Genomic DNA, 25,664 nt, shown 5'->3' on the forward strand with positions numbered 1-25,664 from the left:
ATATGCAGTTAATCTTACGTTTCATTTTGTAAAATATATTTATGTATTTGCATTAACTGTTTTTGTTCAAATGTTTTACAAAAAAAAAACATTTAATGATTTAAATCGTACTGTATATCTGCATGTATTTCCTGTATAAGTTTATTTTTATAATCTATAATTCATCTTGCAGGGCACCGAGATGCAGGGACTGCGTTTAGATTTTTTACAATAAAAGTTTGAGTGTGATACATACGGAATTTTACATGACTAGAGTTGCATCAAAAAATCATGCAGTTAATCTTACGTTTCATTTTGTAAAATATATTTATGTATTTGCATTAACTGTTTTTGTTCAAATGTTTTACAAAAAAAAACATTTAATGATTTTTGCTTTAGTACTAACTTAATATAATAGTATATCTTGCTAATCTAATTTTAGCAACAACAATGCGACAGATTGGTTTGTATTTCAAATGGGAGAATTTTGCCCTGATTTACGACAAGCAAGCCCCGTACGAAGCTGTGGCCGTGGCATTGAGGGGAGCAACCATGGATAAGACCTATACCATAAAGAGCACACATTATATTTCCGGTGAAACCACCGATGAGTACATTGTTTCAATGTTACAACAAATTAAAAAGTTTGCAAGAGGTATCATTTTGTCGTTTTCAACCTTTTGTTAGCCTTATATTTGCAGAATTCTTGCTTGTAATTAATATAAAAACATGCTATTTCAGACTTAGAAGCTAGTTATACTAGTAAGTAATTTTCCTTTTTATAGACAATCTGTAAGAAACTTATAGATGGTAAGCTATTACAAATATCCTGTATGTAAAGTTTTGTATGTAAATAAACGTTTTTTCTTTTTATTTTCCAGCATGCTATCATTCTAATTTGACATGTTTTATATTGCCATAATAGAGATTGCTACGGTTTTGGACTAACAATGCGCTAAATGTCACAAATTTGGGCAGTCTAGAATGAAGTGGATTTGCGCACTTTATTACCTTTAATCACCAACCTATATATATACCATTGCTGATATTAGTGAACTGGCTTTCCTATTTTCCTTATTTTAGACCTTGCTACTGCATCTTCTTTCTCCTTTATATGTTATTAATATTCTTTGGGCAAATTAGACTAAATTTTCCTAATGTTATTTATATTTACAGTCATGATTTTTGTTGTACCTTGGCATACATTACGTCGTTACTTATTGCTGGCCCATGAACTAGGTATGGCTAATGGAGAATATGCGTTTGTCTGCGTTCATGGAGATGTAAGTTGATACAATAGTCTTATTTCAAACATAATACGACAGATGTTTTGCTTGTTTACATTGTATTGTTATTGTTTTTTTTACTTTCTAATGTCTTTTTCTTTTCCACATACCACTTAACATAAACGAAAGTAAAATATGTCGTTATATAATGTTACAATTCAAGCGTTGAGCTATACATGTATGATTTTAATGCATTTCGGAATAAAATGTTTTTATTTGCTTTCCGTTCCTTATATACAGAAAAATATAGCACAGTTTCTTATAGTTCCATATTGAAGATAAAGTTATTAAGTCATTGTTTCAGTTGTACAACTGGGATGTACTGGACGAGAAAATATTGTCAGATTGGGGATGGAGGCGAAATGACGAACATGATGAAAAAGCGCGGGAAATATTTGAATCCGTCATTCACGTAAGATTTGAATAAATTTGATTAGTAATTGACAAACAACTTTCATATAATTATAGAAGTTAATAATTAAATTTAGATGCATAATTAATATTACATTTTGGATTTGCATTTTTGAAAAGAATGCCCTCGAGGCCGAGTTGTGAAGGTTGCATTCTGCCTGTTTATGAATCCAAGTATTTGCATTGTCATATAAGTACAATGTATTATTGGAAACCGTTACTTCTTGTGCAAAAACAACCGGGTAAAATGTGATATAATATCTAAAAAGGGATGACATACTAGAAAATTTATGAAATTGTCCAATTTGCTTGAAACGTTTAAGTTTGCTGGGATAATCTAAAAAAAAATAAAAAAATCTTATTTAAAATAAATAGCTGTACGAATGATTTAAGACAAACAAAAGGTGAATAATCTAAATATATTTACATTTACATATCATTCATATTTAATTAATGGCATGATTCGCAAATAAATCAAGAAACAGTATATATCTAAATTTGTCATATTATATAAAGAAATATACATGTACTTAGTTATGAAACTTTATTTACATTCAAAAATGAAGAAATATATGTTAAGCATAAGGCGTTTCTGCTTGAACAGGCGTGCCTTAAACTGTTATTTAATATTTCAAGTGATGAACATTTTAATAACCGTTCGTGATTTTCAGTAAATTGAAAAAGTAAAAACATAATTATGATGAAGCTGGTTTGTTTATTTGAGTGATACTGTGTCCGGGTCACCATATCATGGCGTGCAGTGAATATACAATTGTTCATAGATTTTACGGAAATCATTTTTTAAAATGATTCCCTTATTTGTAAAAAGTATAATAAGTAACATGTAATGTCTGAAATACATAATTGAGCACGAATATCATTAGTTAATTGTCTTAAAAATTATATATTCGCCTTGCCAATGAGTCCATCGCACGAATCCACGGATAATGCTCTTTCTCGTAGAGTTGACCTGTCCTTCTGCTTAGCGTATCATCTTGTAATGTTACTTAGTATCTAAGTTCTATTGTTTTTCACAGGTAATTATGGAGCCCGTAAATAAGCTAACATATGAAGATTTTAAGAATTTTGCAGCCGGTGCCGCCGTGGTAGACCTACCAGATTGGGAAATACCTTTCAATGGAACAGACGTAAGATTATCTTTAAAGTGTAATCTGATATCGTCTTCTTATTTCTTTAAAATATGATTTTCTTTACATTGTCCTAGTTCAGGTTCACGTAAAGTGATTATCCATGTAATCCATGTAATAAAGAGCCTAGAACCTGCTTTATCTAACATACAGTCAGGAACGTTATAAACTAACGTAAACTATAATTTTCAACTACAGGGTAAAATCGATTTTCATTTTTGTGTGTTAAGTATTTACTGTTGCATTTCGGTTGTCCTTATCTGCCGCACTTCCTAAAAATGCGTCATCTTTCCGGAAGGTAATGCGCGGCAACAGCCGTTGACATTTCTATATCCAATCCTGGATCTTTGACATGTTCATTGTCGAGCACCGACACTTGTGATCTCTGTTTTTAGGGTCTCATTCGAAGGACTATAATTACTTAAGTAGTGGAGTTTGTCATTGAACCAGTGACCCCTGGATTTGTTAACAAGGGCTTAATTCCAAAGCAGTCTTATATAACTGTCGTCCATCTATTTATCCTCTCACACTGTCTTGATTTTAAAAAAAACTGGCTCTTTTAGAGATTGTTCAATATTACTTATGTCGCCTGTATTAGTGTGCAACATATTTATATAATGTACGAGTATTTGCAACCTTTACGTAATTAGGACCACAACTAACCAAAACATTCGTTAATAGAATGCTTTCAGTTTCACTGTTACTGTCAAGATATATTTACATATGATTAGAGGTGCAGAATATTGAAAATAATTTAATATCAAAGTTTTTTTTAAATGCTTTTGTAACTCTAAAATTTCAACATATTTATTAACATATTTTGAAAAACAGAAAATATTATGAGGTTACAGAGTACAAGAATTTAACTAGCCATCTGGGTTTAAACAATACATTTGTATTGTTATGTTGAAAGTTCTTCGAGAACAAATGCATCGTGATTAGTATGCGAGTGTTTATATACAAAACATTATTCAAATAATAATTAAATGTGCATATTAACTTTAAATGAGCAATTAATCAAAACACTACCTGATGTAAAGGTCATGTGCCGTTAATTAATGACAATGATATGAATATATATCCGTATGGCCAGGTCCTCTTTATCATTCATATTAGACATTTTATTTAAAATGACATGTTTGCAAACAATTACTGTAAGGTTTGGATATCAGGTGGGACAGAATACTTGGGTCTTCTTTAAAAATTTGTTTTTACCATATTGAAACTTTGTGTTCAAATCCATAAGAATAATCTTTTATATAGACATCACATAAATCTATTATGTATCTCACATGATTACAGCTGGATGCATATTCGCCTTTTTTGTATGACGCAATGTTGACGTGGGCTATGAGCGTGAACCATACGCTGAAACATGGAGGAAACCCTAGAGATGGAGCGCATATATATAATATTGTTCCGGAGGCCGGAAATATAGAAGGTCCGTATAATAATAATAGTAACTCAAATAAAGTATAAACCTTATTGATGTAAGTCACTAATGTCAAAAAATATTAAAAATGTAGCCAACTTAATACTTTTTTTCTTGAAAAAGCGCATGAATGTATTTTTTTTTCAAATTTTTATCATTTGTTTCAGCTGTACCTAGAATTTGTTCAAATAATATTATGTTACTTACATTTTGGGAATACGGACTAAATTTGTTTTGGTTAAAATTAACGCTTGAAATTTGAATTGATGAATTATTGCTTCACCAATATCATATTGACAGAAATATTACAACATGTATAGAAATATAACAACATGTATTAAAAAGCCATTACATGATCTATTCAATATTCGATTAAAGCAAATGCCAACCATTAGTCAGAATAATTAGGATTCAAACCGATAGGAGTTCATATCAAAACTCTTCTTTTTCAGGTGTTACTGGAGACATAGTTTTTAACCTGCCCGAGATGGAACGTATGATGAACTATCGAGTACTGGATATGAATGAGAATGGAACATTCTACAGACTTTTCGATTTTATTTACAAGCCGGGCAGAGAGATGAAGTTTGATCATGTGCGTACAAACCTTTTACTGTAGTGTAGGATTTATTAACATATAATTTACGATAATGTTCATGAATGAATCACCTGAGGCTGTTAAATCTATCCTTGATAAATTGTTGAAGCGGACTTCTCCATCTGTAATCGTAGCAATATCATTTAAGGATTTCAGAATAAAACATTGGTTTGCAGTGTTAAAAACTTAAACAAAAAGTGACAAAATATTTGTCACCAGTAATAGTTTGCAAATCCTTGATCAGGCTCTATACCATTGGTAGCCTATTTTTGTATATTGATTTTGAAATCCTTTAAATTTTGAATGGGGTTGTTCACAATTCATAGCCGACCAAATCCGCGAAAAGAGTGTCTGCGTTTCAGCTCATGATGGCAAGCTAGATGGTAAAAAGAAGAGATGCCGCTAGCAAGTGTTAATGAATGTTTTTTTAGTGAATATAGATTGAGAAATCATCTGTCATTTCCTAAATACATAATTCACATCAAGATGATTTGAAGTAAGACTGGACATCTTTAATATTTTTATTCTAAAAGTCCACATTTTATCAGATATAAATGAAATGCAAAAAAAATGGAGCATTTTAATAAGCATGAGAATTGGTGCACCACCCAATATTCTTTACGAGTTTTATAGTTTTCAAAAGACCAAAAAGACCTCCCCTTTCAGAACTTATCCTTCTGTTTTGAATAGCTGTGATATTTTACATTTATAGGATGACCGTGAGATCTTTGAGAAGCGTGGACGCTGGCTTTCACTGACCGGTGCACCCCCGCCTGATATACCAGTCTGTGGCTTCGATGGTGAAAAGTGCGAGGAAAAAGTCTATAACAGTATGTATAATCAGTTCTATTATTAATGTAAATATAATAAAGATCTTACATTACCATACCATAATACGGCAGCGAAGTGTATATTGTTGTTATTTACATGTGTTGAACGGGAGGGAGGTGTTATTGAGATTAACTATTTGCAGAAACTAACAGATATCACGTTCATGTAGTTTTGAAGGGAAATATTTAGACCCAACCCATTTTATTTACAAATATAAAGAAGAAAAGATAGATACATTATTTTAGTCACGGCAATCCACATGTTTCTGTTTCCAATTTATGTACATTTACGTACATTTAAGAACATATTGTTTGTACACAATATGATATCGTTTGCAACAATGCTTAAATAGTTTTAGGAACTTGAACGAGTGTAACGTTTTACGAGTACACTGTATCTCCTCTTATAATAAATTAACATGACATTGTTTGTTGTTTTTCCAGACAGTTACAACAGTACAATTATTGGTGCCTCAGTGTCCGCCTCGGTCGTTTTGGTTTTAGCTATTGTTGTTCACATGATGCTAAGGTACTGTACAACATTTTTCTTATCTTATTTACAACAAATATTAGTTTTGAGCAGAACCCACCTCCACCATATCCCTCCTGCTTCCCCCACCCCCGTTTCCTGCTGCCTGTAGTTACTGACACAGCCGTAACGAAATATCCCGGCTACAACTCACATAACCTTATTATAAAACTAAAACAGAATTAAAACGTCATACATCAAAAGTGAAGAGAGTATTTTAAAAGCCGTTGAATCTTATTCAACCTCTTTCTTTAAATGTTCACAAACGGTTTTTGAAGAGACTGTAAATGTGTTTTAGATATAAAACAACATACCTGACACTTTGCCAATCACGAATAACTTATGTGCGTAAAATAAATTTAACGGCTGAAAGAAACAGGTCACGGAAATTCATTAAAGCAAGAAATTAGACAAAAGTTTTAAAATTTTATTTTGAAAAAAGTGATCGCATTTAAAGGGAGATACAGGCAAAATTTTCATTTCTTAGTTTTGAATGTTTCATTCAATATTCTGTAAATGCCATCAAAATAAATATATTAGACAGTCAAAGGAACAAAACTTTTCTCCATATAAAGAATAAAATGATGGTTTTCCTAACATGACCCGCGTGGGTCAGGTTAGAGCGCTTACATTTCACAATAGTGGTCAAAGAGAACTCTGGAAACGTTAAAGAACATGTCAAATGAATGACTTAGGCTTGCTTCAATCATACAATATCCACAATATCTGTTATTGTAATTTCAAGGGTTTGTTCAAGTCACCTGACTTGTATTAAAACTATTTGGTGATTCTATTTGCGTCCACATTTTGTTCAACATATATTGATATATTTACGCTTCAAACCCAAAATATATAGAATTTAAACAGAAATGCATGCTGAAACTTCAAGAAAAGTCATTTTAGCATGATTTGAGTACATAAGATCATTTTAATAATTTTGTCATTATTTTGCCTGAATATCCCTTTAAAGTATATACAAAACAATTTACATTCTCATTAACAACCTTGACCGCTATCTTTATTTATTTAATTATTTCAAGTTAAATGTATGGGGAATAACCTGGGAAAGTTACAACTTCCATTGCCCAAAACAAACTGAACGTAAAAATTCCTAAAATGTTTCACACTTGAAACGTCTTTTCCGCTCCAAATAGACAAGACATTGCATTATTGTATCTTAATGAAACCTTAAAAAATACAGTACAAGTAAAAAAAAATGTAAAAGTTTATGTTATAATCTTGAACTGACAAAAGGGCAGAATAAAAATCAGTAAGTTATGCAAAGATTTGTTACCAATGGATAGATTCCTACTATGACCTAAAACATTGACCAGTGCTCTTTTGTTAACAAATATGTTATTGTAATCTACTTATCTGATAATAAGAATTAAACAGGATTTCGGGGTTTTATGCATCAAATATGGGAGAAGCATGTGTAAATACGCCTTTAACTGGCCTTATGTGAAATGTATTATGTTTACACGTGTTTGTGAATGATTTTTACAAAACATTTTACCTAACCTTGCAAACAGAGCGTGTTAATCCGGAAATAATGTCTGTTGTGTCTGGAAAAGAACAATTAAACCTTTTTTTAAGAACACTATAGCATAAAGGAGACAATCAAATGTTACATCGTTCAAACTACTTATGTATTAGAAAGCTCGAATGCAACTACAGTCATGCAAAACATCTATTGATAAAATGTCATTTACGTGACAGATTTACAAGATCGTTTTATGTCAAACTGCAATGTAAACATCATCCACGCATTCATCTGGTCTTGCTTTATCATGATTTTATCTGAATACTTGTCTTCAAAACATTATGAAATCCATTTTTAAATGTCTGTAAGGATGCTTTTCCACACCTTTGATATTATTTTTTGCGTCTTTATATTATGTATAAGTGTTAAACACAATACCCTGCTGAATTTATATAATACACTTGTACTCTTTTGAATTTAAGAGTTTGAGGCAGTTCACTAACATTTTGAAAGGAATGGAACAGTCATCAGTATAGATAGTGTGGTTGGCCTGGCTATGTACTAGTGACATAGATAAGAAACTTACTCCATTTGCACTCCTTAGCTCATTAAAGACCTTTATGTTTTCCTTTGGTGCTCTTTCTTGACTGGTTATATAGAATTGAGGGACTATTTCTCACTTAGTAGCCTTATATTGTTGTAGACACCGTATTACTTTAAGAAATTCAAGGATTCTGAAACCTCAACCGAAACAAGTAAATATACTCGCTAACCATTTAAGCTTTACAAGTGCAATACAAGTAGACATCGTGTTTAATGAGAGCTAGATAAATTCCTATAAATAGTGTGTAGAAGTTAAGCTTGTTGTTCGCTTTTGAGTTTTAGCAGAAAATAATAAAATATTTTTGTATATATTAAAATATCGCTGTGACTGAAAAATGAGACATATATTGGGTTAAATCATGAGAACAAAGATCAACAAAGCAAGATGACGTTCACGGAAAGCCACTCTGACATAACAATACAGCAAAACACGACATCCGGTTAGGTATTTAGCTTGGCATGAAATTGAATTTGGGGGCGTACCAGTTATTGTAAGAAAATAATACTATAAAAGAAATAGCATAGGAAAATGAAATGAGGACATTATTGTGTTATGCAATTTGGTAATTTCAGTAAGTATCAGCTCTTTATGTCGTTTCCATTTAAAAAATAATTGCACACGTTATAGATGTCAACTAGTTTTATAAAAATAATCATTTCATTTTCCAGGCGTTACCGCCGACAGATGAACCTTCAAAGTATGTTGTGGCAAGTTAGATTTGACGAGATAGACTTTGTAACAGCATGGATATGCGGCAGTCTTCGGGTAAAAATCCTTCATCATTTTTAATTCATTGACATGATAAAATATGTGTGATTTATTTCTAATATTCTCCCTTTTTCTAAAAGTCACCACCAGGGAGGAAAGGAATTGTTTAATGTATATTGAATGCTAGAGGGAAGGATTTATGTCCTACAGTATGGATTTATAAACAAGACACTACGTTATGCATAGAATGTTTTATATATTTAATTGAGTGATAAAGATAGGGAAAAGCCTGCTCTCTAATTTGAAATATTCTAAACAAACACTAGAACTTAAAGTAAGTCAAACGAATGGAAGAAAAACTAATGCTTTCTAAGTCAGTGTTATAAACCTTATATAACCATATATAGACACTTGCATGTTTAAGGCGCAAATGAATCACTTAAATGTGTCCAGCAATACAAAGACAAACATGAAAAATAAATGACTGATACAAAAACTTCGGCTTATATTATTAAAATTTTCATTTACATCATTCAGAACAGCTTCAAAAATCTACGAAAACCGTCCTCAAAAACGCTTAAACGAAGAAGGTACAATACAGGTGACAAGGACAACAAAGACATTAAGCAAATAACATCACATAATGGGAAGAAAGGTTCGCCAGATGTCCATTTAAAGTCAATTGATGCAAGCGCCATGTTTGGATCTGTGGCTATTGTTAGAGGTATGTTTGATCCTTTGCAATTATGTTGTTTAAGGATTTTACTACAAGTATATGATTTTTTTAAATTAATATAGCTTTTGTGGTTATTTAAAAAAAAACATGATAGATAAATACATCAAAACTTTGAATAATATTATAATAATATGACTATATTGTTTATACTGTTACACACAGTAACTCTATATCATATTTTACATAAAAAAATGTTTATATCGTTTCGATACATTTAATCTAGGCATTTAAAGTTTTTGCATTATTTTATTTTTTTTTCAAATACATATTCTATTTGTAGTTTTATTTTGTGACATTGCAGGTAATTTAACGTCCGTTAAGAAGATTCAACGGTGCAACTCCAATCTAACAAAAGTCGTTTTGCAAGAATTAAATCAGGTTTGAACTCCTTACTTTGTGGTTCAATAATTATTTAATTTAGAAATAAAGAGTGTTGTATTAAATCAAACAGACTGCTTAGTTTGCTCATTACAGGATTGTATGGTCCTATTTGAATTGTATTTATTAATTAGCTACACATTTTGCAGAAAAATTGTCGTTATTATAATGACCAGCACTGCGGCGTTGGATATCCTTGTTGGTTAACATTTGTAGTAAAGCTTTTGTTTATGATCATTAACTTCAATACTAACAAAGCTTTTATTTGAAATTCAATATGATATGTCCTACCTGCAAAGCTCATTTTTTGGGCAATTTAAACTTATGATAAAAATGAAATAAAACAGGCCGTTAAATGAAAGTGACGCAAATGGGCTTGGATTGTAACTTGCTCAATCAAACCGAGTCTGCAATATTTCCAATTTTGCTCTGTTGGGCTTTCTTTAGAGATTCTGTTTTTCACTATTTGAACTTTGCATGTAGTTTCACCTGTTTTGAAACTAAAGTTTCAATTATTCTTGTGTTTGAGATGAATTCCTATCTATACCTATATGAACATATACCGTTATTTGCATTTAGTTTTGTTCTTTTACACATTATTGTACAGAAATATGTTTTTTACATTGTGACTGTACAAGACTTAACTTTTTCACAATCTTTATGTCTCCTTTTTTCAGTTAATGGAGATTAAGCATCAGAATATATGTGCTTTTGTCGGCGCATGCGTAGAACCAAACCGCGCATTATTGATTTGGGAGTACTGCGCAAAGGGAAGTTTACAAGACGTCATCTGGAACCAGAACATCAAATTAGACCAAATGTTTATGTTTGCATTGAGTCATGATGTCTCTAAGGTTAGTTTTACAACAGTGACCATGAAACTGTAGGAAAGTCTGCAAACTAAAACCGTTATCAAATGATTTTGAATCCGTTTGCAGTTTCTACAATGTAACACATTGATAATTTAGCATTTTTATGTTGTTTTTTTTTTGTTTGTGCTGGTGGAAAAGGTCGCAGCCAATATTTAGATCAATATTTAGATTCCTTGAGCCAATTTCTTCAATTTGCAGCCAGGTCAGTCTGCAGTGCAATCAGTTCGGTGTCTCTATCTCAAAATGACCAAACTAGAACATGGTTTGGATTTCAGACTAACAACTGAACATGTAACAAAAAAACAAGCTAAGGTAAATGATAAAATGACACACACGATAACAAAATGTTGTATTTACAGGGCCTTGAGTACATCCACAAGGGTCAGATACATTTTCATGGCAATTTAAAGAGCATGAATTGTGTTGTTGATAGTAGATGGACTTGTAAACTAACAGATTACGGTGTACCGACGATAAGGGAGATGGGTAGAATAGCATCTCAACAAGCAAACGAAGATATTCATTATGAGAGTAAGGAATTTAGTTCAATTATTTTATTAGGGTATCATGAAAACATTTTTAGTATATTTTGTTAATGACAGGTAATGAAAAATACAGCGCCTTTCTTGTCGTGTAGCGCCGGTTATTTATTTTCATAAATTTCTTGTAAATGACACATATGGTGTTTATTCCGTTGACAAATAACTCATTTTAAGATCACAAAATAACATATCAGTAAGAGAAGACTATTAAGCATACTTGATTTATTTTGTCTGAAAATACTTTTGTTCAAAGCTAGTCATTTAAAATTTGCATATTAAGGGGCGTTATTCTATAAGGTAGAGAATATGAGACTTTACATGTGCTTCTATATACCTATACCTACATAACATACATTAACATAGTCATTGAACTCCTTTGAAATCTTATATAGGTATTAAATGTGCAAAGGTGAGATTTAGACAGTTTCTTTCAATCAGATATGTAGTGAAAGAGAACTAAATTCATTGTGTTTAACGTATTTGGTTATTGCATTGTAAAAAGAGTCAAAACAAAAACATCGAGCATTTTTCACAAGTGATAATCTTGATAATTTTTATTGATATAGAAATGTTGTGGATGGCGCCTGAATGTTTACGAGACGGGAAGGACAGACCCTATGATAAACAGAAAGCTGACATTTATGCCTTAGGAATCATTTTAAAGGAAATATTCACTCGTTCCTCCCCATACACGGAGTACCCATTTCTAGTTGCTCATGGTAAGTATTTTGACGTAATATCTTGAAATATATTAAAACAAAATATTGTGTTCCATTCGGCATTTACAATTATAACTTTTATTTTCGTTAAGAGTAATTAAATATGTCACAAGTTGCAACACAAATTATACGACATTAATCACCTTATCAAAATATTATGCTACCATATCTACATGATTAACGTACCAAAAGGAGAAACTTCCATCTGAGATGTGAAAATATTTCAAGTTAAGTTTTATTCTTGTGTAGTTGTTTTGTTTTCATTGGGTTTTTGTTGTGTTTTTTTTATTTATTTATTTATTTATATATTTATATATTTTTGTATGTATTTTTTTTGTTACAGTAACGTCGTGTTCCAATAGATAACTGATATGTGTAATCTGAAAGGCTTTCTTATGCGTTTGAGTATTAAATTATGAAGTACAATGTTGAATGAAAGTATAAAAGTTTGTAAAAGTATAGCTGATTTATTAATTTTGAAAATCAAATTTCAGAAATCATTGATAAAATAAAATGCCCGAATAAAGGGGAGAAAGTGTTTCGACCAATGTTGTCCCTGCAGTTACGTCAGCATTCAGAGTTGGCCACTCTTATAATGGACTGCTGGAGCGAGGACCCGTCCTCAAGACCCGCGGCAGCACGTGTTGGTAAACTTCTCAACAAAATTCATCCACAGTAAGTAGGGTTTTTCATTTCGATGCCATAAAATACGAGTTGTATACGGAAAAAAGTCTTCGAAGAATTGAATTCAAACATCTGTATTTTTTAACTTTAATTATTAAAATCGAAACATAATTGAATGGTGATATTCATTAAAAGTAATTCCAAATATAAAATGGCAGATATATCTGAAAAGGAGAGAAATAAACTTCGACTTTAATACATTGATCCGAGTTAAGTACTATGATATAAACTTGAAATGACGGATTTTATTTTACTATGTTTAAAAGTAATTAACGCGTGATTGATCTAGTCTATATATTGTACTGGAAAGGGTATCTCTATTTCCAATTTATAGTAAGAAGGAACATAAATTAAATGAGAGTTTCAACAGTTATACATGAAATGTATCATTTGTTATATTTAGGAACTTGTCTATGATAGACAACATGATTGTTATGTTAGAAAAGTATGCCAATCATCTTGAGGAACTTGTAGCTGAGAGAACAAGCGAGCTGGACGCAGAGAAAGCAAAAACAGAAAATCTTCTTTATAGAATGCTTCCACAGTACGTATAAGTACATCACATGTCATTTGATTCGATCACAAATTAAAAATATATGATTGAATGATTGAGTGCTTAAATGGCGTTCTATATCATTAACTTTTAGGTAAACAGACTTTTGTAAAGTTTGAACAGTACATAAATCAGTAGAGAATAAATTTATAGATGTAACATAATTTTAGATATAGCATTTTTTAACTGAATTTTTTTCATAAACAATAAGTCAGTTACAAAATCATTGTGTCTTTTCAGAACGGTTGCAGAGGAGCTAAAAATGGGCCGACCAATAAAAGCGGAACATTTTGATGATGTCTCATTATATTTCTCTGACATTGTCGGTTTCACTTCAATATGTGCCAGCAGTACGCCAATAGAAGTAGTCAATCTTTTGAATAGTTTATATACACTATTTGATGCCATAATAACACGATATGACGTTTACAAGGTGAGTACAATCAACGTCAAGGGTATTCGACTGGAAAACTTTATTATTTTTGAGTTTAAAATCTTTTACTCTAAGTGTAACAATCTCTCGGAATACTACTTTTGATTGGTCGTGAATTCAATATCGTGCTTTTATGCCAAAGTAGTTGGATTTAATAAAAATACTAAATCTGTGTTGCATGACTTGGAATTGTATGCAGTCCATAATATATAGTTTAACCTGCTCTGATTACCGTCTATTGTACTCTTTTTATACCTCTCATGTTCAGATTTGCGACAATATGGTAGAGATGTTAAAATATGTTTTAACTTGAATAATGTTAACCTTACATTCTTATGTTTTAAACACTTATTATTTTGGAAATTAAGGTGGAAACTATCGGTGATGCTTACATGATAGCGAGTGGATTACCAAAGAGGAATGGGAAGCGTCATATTAAGGAAATAGCCGACTGTGCTTTAGACATATTAGCCTCCGTATCTACATTCTGTATTCCTCACCAACCGGACAAGAAAGTCAAAATACGAATAGGTACTTTACATTGTCTTTTCGTTTGTTTTGTTTTGTCTATTCGCTTCTTACTGATATCACTTTGTAAACAAGTTAATGAAGATCATTTGCAAATGTGTATATAAATTCATCTAGAAACAAAACTTTAAAATATTTAACATATTTGATAACTAAAATACAATTCATTGTGTAGATAACGTTTGAAATTCACTTGCCGTGATTTGCTGTGTTTGTCAAATTTATGTTTTGTACTTCATCTTTGGAAATGATGTTTTGAAACGAAGAAAAATTCATAGTCCACTTACAAAACCGATGACATTCAGCAATCTTATAATGTATTGCCAACTCACATTAATTATATGTCGGAACGATTGTTTTGTCACTAAATGTAATTGTAATCAAAATCGTTATTTATATCAAATGTCATACAAAACTAATTTATAAACAATTTCATTTTAAACCCTATTATTATTTTCATCCAAGGTATACATACTGGTCCAGTTGTAGCCGGTGTTGTAGGGCTGGCAATGCCGAGGTATTGTTTATTTGGAGACACAGTCAACACCGCTTCAAGAATGGAATCTACCGGTCTTCGTAAGTTAATTGTGATTGCGTTATTAAATGTGTTCTATCTTTTGCTGAGAAAAAACACAAACAGCAGTACTTTTTTATAAGTAAAAACCAAAGTCAGTCAAATGACTTTAGATATTTGGATACCATGGATACTAATGAATATGATTTAAAATGTCGTTGTTTAACATTCTTACTCAAACAGTACGTATTTGTGACATATCATTTATCATTATTTATTCTTTGAATTTGTTCACTCATCATTTTTAAACGTTTTATTTGTGTTTTGTTTTCAGCTTTACGTATTCACTTGAGTTTAACATCAAGAAATGCATTGGTACAATACCCTGGCTACCATCTTGTTTGTAGAGGTGAAATTCCTGTTAAGGGGAAAGGAAACATGAGGACATATTTCTTGTGTGGAAAAGAAGGATTTAAAAAAGACCTTCCAAATTGCGATGAAAACGTAGAGAGTGGGCAAGGAGGAAATCGTGTATCTCTTACTTCATTGAACTCTATGGCATCACTTGTGTCATCGCCATCTACTTGTTATTCATTTGTATCATCAAACTGTGCACCAACACCAAAAACTTCACAAATATCAAACATTTCTAATATTTCACGAAGTGTCTCAATACACAATAGTTCAAATGATTCATTGGAAGAAAAGGATGAAACAATTGTGACAGAAAATTCTCAGGGAAGCGAAGTAGACGAAAAGTTTAAATTAAAAGAAACAGGTTTACTCGAAAGCACGTGTTTGTGACGCCAAGCTTATTGAGAATACAAAAAAAAGTTATCTGAAAAAGAGCAAAGGTCTGTAGTAAATGTTTTAAGGAATTATATGACACTAACACGGTTCCTTTTAATGTAATTAAGTATGAAAATACAGAAAGTGTATGGTATTGTACTCATTTTGTTAAAATGTGTAATTAACTGAAAGTGCTAAATTGACTGAGATGATGTGTTGGAGATGGTTTAGTTCTGCACTTCTTATGAAAATGCATGAAATAAGATTAAAATCAAGAAAGAAAATTTCAATGACCTTACATTTCATTTAATGTCTTCCATGCCGAAGAGAATATATATTTATAAGTGATAAACCGTTTAAATCGTAAAGAAAATATCTAAATTTTACTTGTGATAGCGTTTGAATTAGATATAAGTTGAAGTAATATCTCTAGCAAAAGATGTACATGTACATAATCAGCCTTTTAAAGTACAAAACAAAAATGACTTTTGCCTAATGACTCATAGTTACTTTTGTTTGTTTTCTTTTTCTCTTCATTTCAAATGTAAATGTAAGTTTTTTTTTAAATCGATAAATATAATATCATAATACAATCATTGTCTCAAACTTTATAATTGATGCTTTCACCTTTATTTTGCTTTTTATCAGATTGCGTTATACAAATAGCTATATGATGATTTTGTGTTTGGCCTGAATAAAAGAATTAACTGTACATCTGTATGAACAAGAAAAGATTTTCACTTTTCTAAAACCGAATATTAATATTCCTGTCTATTATTTGAAATTGTGATGTTTTCTTTTTTATTTAATTTTAATTAAAAGTGTTTGAAAGCACTTCAAATGCATTCAGTACTCTATTATTATCTAATACTTTTAAAAGAAATCCATGGTGAAAAATGTGAAGAAAAATGGAATATAAATACTGTTCAAAATGTATAGCTTTCATAACTGATTGATTAGTTGACATGTCGTGAATATATAGAGGATATTCAATTTTTTTCTATAAATACATGATTTATTTTCATTGAGTGGTATGAAAATAAATATTTCATGAGTGGCGGTAGCCACGAGTGAAATATGGTAATTTTTATGCCACAAGATGAAAATAAATTGTGTATTTATAGAAAAAACTTGAATTTTCTGTTTATTATATACATTTTTCTCCTTTTTGATATTAAAATTTGAAAGACTTTCCCTTAAATTTTGTGTACTGGCAGAATTTAAAAGATAGTAGTCCCGGGCAAGACACCAGTGAAAATACGGAAAATATGTTTCACTGTAGTGAAAAATAAATTTTTACAGTGAAAATACGGAAATGAAAATACGCATTTTATTTCATCAATATTTCATTTATAAGTATATAATAAATGTGTCTATTTTCTTTTATAAAACTCGTTTATTTAAAGAGTATGGATTTATTTTATCTCTCTTTCCGTTTTCTGTTTTGTAGAGTATAACAAAATGTATTCCTTCTTTTTTGGCGTCCTTGAAACCCAGTCTGGGCTAATTGTTTGTTGGTTAAATATGCATATCAAAATCCATGAACATTTCATCTAATTAGACAAATCACGGGGTATATGGAGATAAATTTTAAAAGTTTAGTACACGTATTAGTATGTGTCTTGTGAATTAAATGAATGTAACAAGCATGTTGTCAACGAAAAATGAAATGTTCTACTATTGTTTTAGGAATGAAATAATGTTTTCAAGGAAAAACGTGTTGGCCTTTGACACATTAGTTTGGTATCGTGTTTTCTGTTATAATTGAAAAACCATTAGAAAGTATTTCCATTGCTCTGATAATATTTGTCTTACTGAGAAGAAGCAATTAAATGATAATACAGCAATATGTTTTATCACATTTTATGGGTGGCAAATTACATTAATCAAAGTTGTTTTACCCTTTTCAGCAGATGCTCATGACTGTGTAGTGTATATTGTTTGATATTTCAATGCAATTTATATATTTTTTGTATTTGTTTTTGTTTGCAAATTACATATTATATCTACAAAAAAAATTCTTTGTTTATATTATGCGACAAAGTCTCAATTAGATTGAATATAAAGTCTTAATTATAATACAGTTCTCTAAAACATTAATTTATTATAAGCATCATCAATATTTACCATTTCATGATATTCTTCTTTTCTATCTAAAAGTTAAATGAAACTTATATCACATGTGTAAAAAAGATATATATTGAATTTCAGCCCGTCATATATCAATACTTCAAAAATAGTTATAAAAATACATGTATTTGTTGAGCCAAACGACACGTTTTTTTTAATATGTAATTATATTTTACAAAGCTACTAGATAATTTGTTAATGTCGACCATTTTTGTGTACTTTCAATTTAGTTCTGTTTTAAACACAGCTCTATAACAGATCAAATAAATCGTTTTTTGACGCAATAGTTTATGTTATATGTTACCTGTAAGACATGATTTATTATTAATATAACTTATGTACTTTTTCTTGTTAAGAGATACTTTTGTAACGTGGGGCTAGCAAAACTTTCTGAAACACATTCACATGTACTATGTTGATTGCAGCGTTTGTATCCCAATAAAAAAGAAGTTGAAATTAAAGAATACAGATTTTGATTCATTTTTGTACTTTTTGTTCATTAGTAAATTTCATCTGGTACCGGTAATTTTGTTCTTGATAATTTCCTTTTCATAAATTTCAGCTGTCATTTTTTATGACTTAATCTTTTTCAGGACAGATATTACGGACTTGGAAAATTTATTTCCAATTTAATCAATATGCTTTTGGAAAAAAAATCTTGACTATTTAAATGCTCTTGTTCTTTACTTTTATCAATCTAAAATTTAAAAGCCATTATGTTGTTTGTTAAGGCTTTGAACAAATAAAAGGGTTTATAGACCGAAAGAAATTACTTTGTCTTTAAAATTTAGTTACTTTCTTATCTAAAGTTGGTAGCTACTACACTTGTTATTATAAAGGCTTAGAAACACCAATATGACAGTATATCCCCTTGTTGTTAACAACAGTGAGTTAGAAGAAGGCGCAAACAATCACGGACACATAATGAGTTATGTAGACCTGAAAGATCTAACATAATTCCGGGGGGAAATGATGGCGTTTGAAGAGAATTGCCAGCAGAATTAACCTTTAGACAACAATTTTGATACATTGTCCGGTAATGACAACACCGAAGCAATATTATATAATGGCATAACTTAACTTTCTTGTAAAACTAAAGTTGAGAGGATCAGTGGATTGAATCAGTGGTCAAGTGGAAAAACAGCGCTCATATTAGCATTATCTTTTACAGAAAGAACCATTGAATTTTTTTAATGACACTTTCGCTGAAAGACCATGTAGTAATATTATTACTAATGTACTTTATAATTAAATTGTTGAAAGAAAAAATCAAATTTGAAAGTTGAAAACCGGAACCAGAACATGTGACGGGTCACTTAATGGCCTAGTTAATTATCTAAAAAAAGATCATAAGACCAGTTTATTTGACCTAAGTACGAAATATAACAAAGCAATGGCACTAGCCTGTTTTTGCGGATGACTTTCATGATAAAAAAAAAATATTTTATTGTAGAATGACCAAAACTATGACTCAAGAATCTGATAATAGACTTAGATATCCAAGAAGAGGTGTTTTGTTTCAAGAAGGATTCAAATTAAATCAAATAATCCTTATCAAGACGTAAAGAAGAATTATAAAGAAAACCCGACTGATCACAGAATTTTTTAAGATAAAATTGTACTGAGATCACATTTGTCCAAAGCCCAAAGTAGTAAATTTCATAATAAACAAAAAATCAGATAAGCAGGTGTTTTCTACTATAGTAATGAACCAGGCCACGATTCCCTTTTGCAAAATACCATCAAATTATTCCTAAAGTAAACGCTATAATCCACAAAATAGAAAATGGGCAACCACACAATCACAGTACAAAAATACCAACAGCAGTTACCACAACAGGAACAAGTTAAACTGTTGGAAGCTGACCTCCAGCATAAAAATAATACAAGTACATGTACTCATTCATTTTCAATAGAAACTACATTGTAAAATATATCATGCGAGATAGACATATCATTAATCTTCACTCAAGATTTTTTCATGCATGTTTCTCATTTTGACTATTAAAAATGTACTCTCTGAGATATTTTGAGTGGGATTAGCATGTTACAAGTAACAAAAAAAAAGATGGAAATATACAGAATTATTGCTTTGTGGCCCTGAAATAATTGATAAATAGGTTACCATTTGTCTATGAATTTTTAAAAGCAGAATATTAGGTTCGGATTTCATGAATATTTACAAGCTAACATTTAGCGGAGGTTTAATGCAATTGGCAGATAAATGAATGTTTAAAAACAACAGTTATCGTTAGTACACAAAATCCAAGCAACTGAAACCTATATCTTACCTCAAGCTCATGGACAAATTTATCCGCCTTTCAAAAACAGTCTACGGACAAATGTCCGCAATAACTTAGGGGGCGCAAATATCTGGGGGCATTTGTCTAGCGGTACGACAATTGTTGTTGTTATTTTTTGTCGAAAATTTATTAAAGGAATTCGTCGGTTTTTTGACATGTTATTTGGAACCACGTATGAACCTATGCGTATTTCCTTAACCCAAGTTACAGAAGTACAAAGAGTTCAACTTTTTCCTAAACATGTACAAACTGAACGTCGTTTATGGAATAAAATCAAACCTCCTAAAGGAAGGTTTGATTCAGCCTGTTTATGGGTAGTGGTGATAAATGCAAGCTCCCATTTAAACATGGCATGATGAAATTAAGAATTTATAATCATTCGCATATATATTCATACGGCGAATATTATATAGCTTTCAATATGAGTTCGTGAAAATCAACTAAAAGCAGAATTGTGCCTTCAGCGAGAAAACAATACAACATGGTATAGTTAGTTTAAGCAGGCAGATGGAATTTCAGGTTGATTTTACAATATAATTATTCAGGTAAGTCTAATCCTGTTTTCCAGGCATTTCATTGATTCAACAAATGCACAAGTTTTTTTGTTTGTTTTAATTTTCTTCTTTTTTAATGAATATTAATGGCGGTGAAGTGATCATTCACTTGTGGTTTGGTTTTGGATGTGGTAACTGCTAATAATAACTAAAACAAATAAAGAAAGAAAAACAATTCTTTTTTATCTTGAGAATGTAATTAAATGTTTTTTACGAAAAAGACTACTTTTGTAAATGCGTTAGTAAGCAGGCATGGAATTCTTCGAAGTGAAATATATGTAGCTTCTTCATCAGAAAATACAGTCGCCAATGTTTCTACTTTCTGACAATTTCTTGTTACTCCAGTTAACACTCACATCATTTTGTATACATACTAATGACTACTTTCCAAATCTTAATCAACGCATTCTTTGTTTGTAAATAAAAATGTATGATACCAAATCACGTGAATGAAAACAAATAATGTTTTAAATGATAACATGACTTTTGGTGTACAATAACATATAGTCATAGTGTAACCTTGCGGTCCGCTTGTCTTCTAATTGATGATGTGACATGTAAAAACCATCTTCGTTAAATTACAACTCGTCATTTTCATTGGTTATTACGTTGTACGTCACAACAAAGCTGTATTAAAACAAAAGTACACACATTAAACAAATATGGCCGTCCAATTTCTGCTAAAATTACCACATATAACATAGACGCCATATTATGTGAACATAGAGCCAAATACACATATTCTAGGTAATGAAAAGCTTAAGAGATCGGATTTATAATCAAGTAGACTATTATGTGATCGAATGAAGTGAAAATCAAAAGGAAAAGTTTTAAATAAAAAAATACAAACTCGTATGTATTATGAAATGTGTGTGATTGTGTCAAATTAAAGCGATTCAATGTTTAATTTAGTTTCGTGATATCATGATTTTACATAGATAATGAAGATTTCATACTTGTTTGAAGTATATATTTTATACGTATGTACTAAAAGGATCGATTCTGTTGAACCCAACGCCATTGTTACTGTAATTGAGCAGCCGACACCAGTGCAGCAGACGAAAAGTCAAGGCTGCAGACGAAATGAGAAACACCCGGATGACAAAGAGTTCCGTATAGCTTGGCTCGCCCCAGCAAAAGAATTCTATAACTTAAGTGCTGCAACAAGTACCGGGGCCGTAAAACTCGCCTTAGTTAATATTGTTCAAAATGATATTCTGAAAGGATATACAGTTAAGTATGTGCATTTATCTTGTTTTAACATTTGGTCAATGTATACACCACTTTGTATGATAAGAATTGACACGTTAAAGACCCTTTCTTTCTAGACGACTATTCTATTCTACCATCTGTTCATACAATGACAGTTAATCGATTTTAAATACCCCTAACATCAATTTTTGCAATATTTAATTTGAATGCAATGAAAATTAAAGAAGTACATTGTACAAGTGTATAGAGTAATATTTTAGGTTCGATTCTACCTAAATTCTAGGTTTGTACATGCGAAGCTGATACATGTAAACAGTTTCTGTACATTGCACCATAACATCATACTACGTATAAATGGTCTGGTTCGCGAAAATAGCATGAAAATTTTTTTTCTCTTTTCTTTTTTAAGAAAAAGAAACCGTGTTCTATAATTTTTAATAAAAGATTTCGAGCATGTTCCACGATTTTGATCTGAAAAGGTAGCGTTGAATGTGAAAAAAATGTCATAAAAGTCGTTTATTGTACACAAAGTGGTTTTTTTTTCCAATTATTAAAATACGAAATCCGAACCATAAATCTTGTTTTATTGTCTCATTTTCTGTCAAGTTTACCTATAAATCAACTTTAAAATTACAGAACATTTGTTTATATTTAAGTATCAATATACACAGGTAAAAATGCACCACAGACTGCAAACCTTCAATATACCGTTAAATACAACATGTATTTCTTGCGCAGATATCATTCATTACACTATAAAGTATACAAAGCTAATACAAACATTGCTTTGAAAATATGCTTAAGCCATATTATAAAATGACATCTAGACGACATGACATGTAAATTGATTATTCGGTAATATTTTTATAAATAATGCTTTTTGGAACTTACGAAATTGATAAAACTTAATTTGAGCAACATATTAATGATATGATGGTCACTGCCTACGGGTCATTTCGTTTTGGGTTCTTCATTGTTAAAAATTCACTTAATAAACACTAACATATACAAAGGGAGAAAAAACATCATGAATAAAAATAAATGGCAAACTATTCTCCCCCTAACCAGTTCATCACCCTGACGATTCACCCATAAACTGTTTCTTCCCCTTACAGTTCTAATAATCAGCTATCCTTCCAAAAAGATTTTTATCATCTATTTATTTTTATCTTTTTTATAAAGGTATTTTATTGTTGTTGTTGTGTTTTATTTCAACATGATAAGAAGTATTGGCAGTGAAGGCAACTTTTTCCCCATAGATTTACTACATTTACAAGTTGTACATAGATGCATGAACCAAGAATCTTTTAAGAATTTATGTACATTCATGTAGAATCTAATTAAGACTGTTCAAAGTGTAAATATTGCAGAATATATGATCATAAATTTATCATATGCAAATCACATGAAAGTTCACATATATTTAACATATGAAAACTTATTCATATGAAAAACATGTGATAATCATGAGTTTTACATTATGTTTGTTGACACATGTTTTTCATATGGTCACGTTTAACATATGTTATTTTAGATATGAAAAACATATGTTCTGAAACACATATCTTTTATATATGGAAAACATATAGTGTACCAAACATACAACAAACATGTGGTGCATTTTACCTGTGTAAACAATAAAAAGGGCATTGTTGAACAGCACAAAATGTGACATACCTTTCCAAAGTCTTCATTAATCTTTCCACGAGGAACTGTAATAAGAATTAAGTTCAATTTTTACATCGCAAAATCTGTTTCCAACCTGATCTTATTTGCTTTCTGGAGGGATGTTCTGCCGACCTTTGTTTTTGAAAATAAGGCATTTTAGACTGCTTTCCTAATATGTACCATGCACAAGACATTGTGGCCACTTAAGTCCAGTTTCTTTAAAATTTAGTGGAAGTAACCAACACAGGCTGTCAATCAATGTAAATCAATAAAAATCGTACAATAATTATCAAATTTTGACCTGGTTTCTTTTCATCCGTTACCATTTTATTGGCGAGAAATAATTGTCACAAGAAGATCGTGATAGCCTGGTGGTGTAGAGGCAATAACGGTAAAACATTTCGTAGACGAAAAGATAAACAGGTATCAGTGGAGCTTACACAGATCTGACGGCGTAGCTTTTTTGACTTTGTTTTTGACTTATTATTACCTTTAACTAAATGACAATTATTTCAGCTTACCATAAATGAATCGTAGAAAAAAGTAACAAAGGGATAAATGTATTCTATTTAAAAATGGTCTATAAGTGATAAGTCGTGAAATTTTAAATATATGAAAAATTGAAAAACAGAATCCCTAAAGGAACCAAACACAGCAAAATTAAAAACGTTGCAGGCTCGATTTGATTGAGCCTGTTCATGGACGTTACTGGAAAGTGCAAGTTACCGTCCACGCCCTCTAGCACCGGCTTAAACAGGATGCAATATTTAAACACGAAAATGGTTAAATTAAGTTTGAAATTGTGATGGGAACTATCAATATGAGATAAGAGGTTGACTTGTCCTAAATTAATTTATTTTATTATAGAGAGAGAGTGAGAGATGTAATATATGTTAAGTTTTGTTTTGTTTGCATATGACTGCCTTCCTCAGAAATGACTTTACTTGTAGCCTATCTATATAACTATCAAGTTAAATGCATACACAAACACATCCTGAACGCGCATAAACACGACAGAATATCCATCAAATGCATGATACAAAAAAACTGCTATATGATATTGCAAATAATGACTTTTTATAATGATATGACAAAACGCCCAGTAAATTGTAAATTACCATTAAAAATAGATTTAAATTCCGGTCACAATGCATCAACATGGGTAAAAACACTTCGTCTGTAAAGAGACAGACTACATCAAGCATTATGATCATACCTGCCATGTTGTTGTCGCCTAGATGTCATTTTATGATATGGCTAAAACATATTTTCAAAGCAGCGTTTGTATTAGTTTTGAGTACTTTATATTGTCAAGTACTTTCAAAACGAATGATATCTGCGCCCGAAATATATGTGGTATTAAACGGTATATTGAAGGTTTGCAGTCCGCAGTAAGAAAGAATAACACATAAATTTAGGTTTGTTAACACAAACCTGACAATTAGACAAAGGTGCATTGACCAGAGAGCTTCAAACTTTAACGGTATAGCACCTTGATTTTTATTTTAGGGTTTTTTAGGCACATTTTTTCTTTAAACCAAATGGTCATTTTTACATGTAATAAGTAGACATTAAAAAAACAACATCCACTTAGAAACTTCAACTTCGCTTGTAGGTACACCTTGATTTTGGTCCGAAAGGTCAATTAAATTGATTCAAATAAAAACCATTTCATTGCTAAATTTAGTTTGCCTCAGTAGACTAATTACTTCTATTTACTAAACGTCTAAGAGGCGAAATCTTGAACCGGATTCTGATAAAAACTTATTTATCAATCATTTTATATTAATATCAATCACATAAACAGAGCCTTCTACATCTTGATTCAATTTATCTTTTTCGTGTTTAAAAAATCATTAATTTGGAAATTTGTTCTATGTTAGGCTTTTTAACATGCATTCTGAACTTAAATGCTTGTTTATTTAAAATATGTCAGATACATACCAAAGCAAACCAGATTAAACCGGTATTTTGTAGTTGACAACTCGGCCTGTAATGTATTTTGATTGAGTTGCTTTGATCTTTAAGACAACACGTTACA

At 30.9% G+C, this 25,664-nt stretch overlaps 2 protein-coding genes across 2 annotated transcripts in view; both read left to right on the plus strand.

The window, feature by feature from the left end:
• The window catches only part of LOC132749695 (atrial natriuretic peptide receptor 1-like), a 33,598-nt gene extending 16,622 nt beyond the window's left edge, over positions 1-16,976 (plus strand). Inside the window, exons 4-23 of the mRNA XM_060739552.1 lie at positions 422-634; positions 1,156-1,262; positions 1,570-1,677; positions 2,714-2,824; positions 4,127-4,265; positions 4,709-4,851; positions 5,567-5,684; positions 6,129-6,213; positions 8,969-9,065; positions 9,546-9,732; positions 10,046-10,122; positions 10,800-10,976; positions 11,354-11,525; positions 12,103-12,255; positions 12,750-12,930; positions 13,343-13,483; positions 13,733-13,925; positions 14,294-14,456; positions 14,919-15,029; positions 15,302-16,976. Coding sequence (XP_060595535.1) covers positions 422-634; positions 1,156-1,262; positions 1,570-1,677; positions 2,714-2,824; positions 4,127-4,265; positions 4,709-4,851; positions 5,567-5,684; positions 6,129-6,213; positions 8,969-9,065; positions 9,546-9,732; positions 10,046-10,122; positions 10,800-10,976; positions 11,354-11,525; positions 12,103-12,255; positions 12,750-12,930; positions 13,343-13,483; positions 13,733-13,925; positions 14,294-14,456; positions 14,919-15,029; positions 15,302-15,771 — 3,146 coding nt within the window. The 3' untranslated portion in view covers positions 15,772-16,976. The remainder of the gene's footprint in view (positions 1-421; positions 635-1,155; positions 1,263-1,569; positions 1,678-2,713; positions 2,825-4,126; positions 4,266-4,708; positions 4,852-5,566; positions 5,685-6,128; positions 6,214-8,968; positions 9,066-9,545; positions 9,733-10,045; positions 10,123-10,799; positions 10,977-11,353; positions 11,526-12,102; positions 12,256-12,749; positions 12,931-13,342; positions 13,484-13,732; positions 13,926-14,293; positions 14,457-14,918; positions 15,030-15,301) is intronic.
• A 4,434-nt stretch (positions 16,977-21,410) lies between these two features.
• LOC132749696 (atrial natriuretic peptide receptor 1-like) overlaps positions 21,411-25,664 on the plus strand; it is a 37,271-nt gene continuing 33,017 nt past the window's right edge. The window contains exon 1 of the mRNA XM_060739553.1: positions 21,411-21,980. Coding sequence (XP_060595536.1) covers positions 21,685-21,980 — 296 coding nt within the window. The 5' untranslated portion in view covers positions 21,411-21,684. The remainder of the gene's footprint in view (positions 21,981-25,664) is intronic.

This window comes from Ruditapes philippinarum, unplaced genomic scaffold (assembly GCF_026571515.1).
Source record: "Ruditapes philippinarum isolate M1 unplaced genomic scaffold, ASM2657151v2 ctg178_1_1_1_1, whole genome shotgun sequence".
NCBI lineage: Eukaryota > Metazoa > Mollusca > Bivalvia > Venerida > Veneridae > Ruditapes > Ruditapes philippinarum.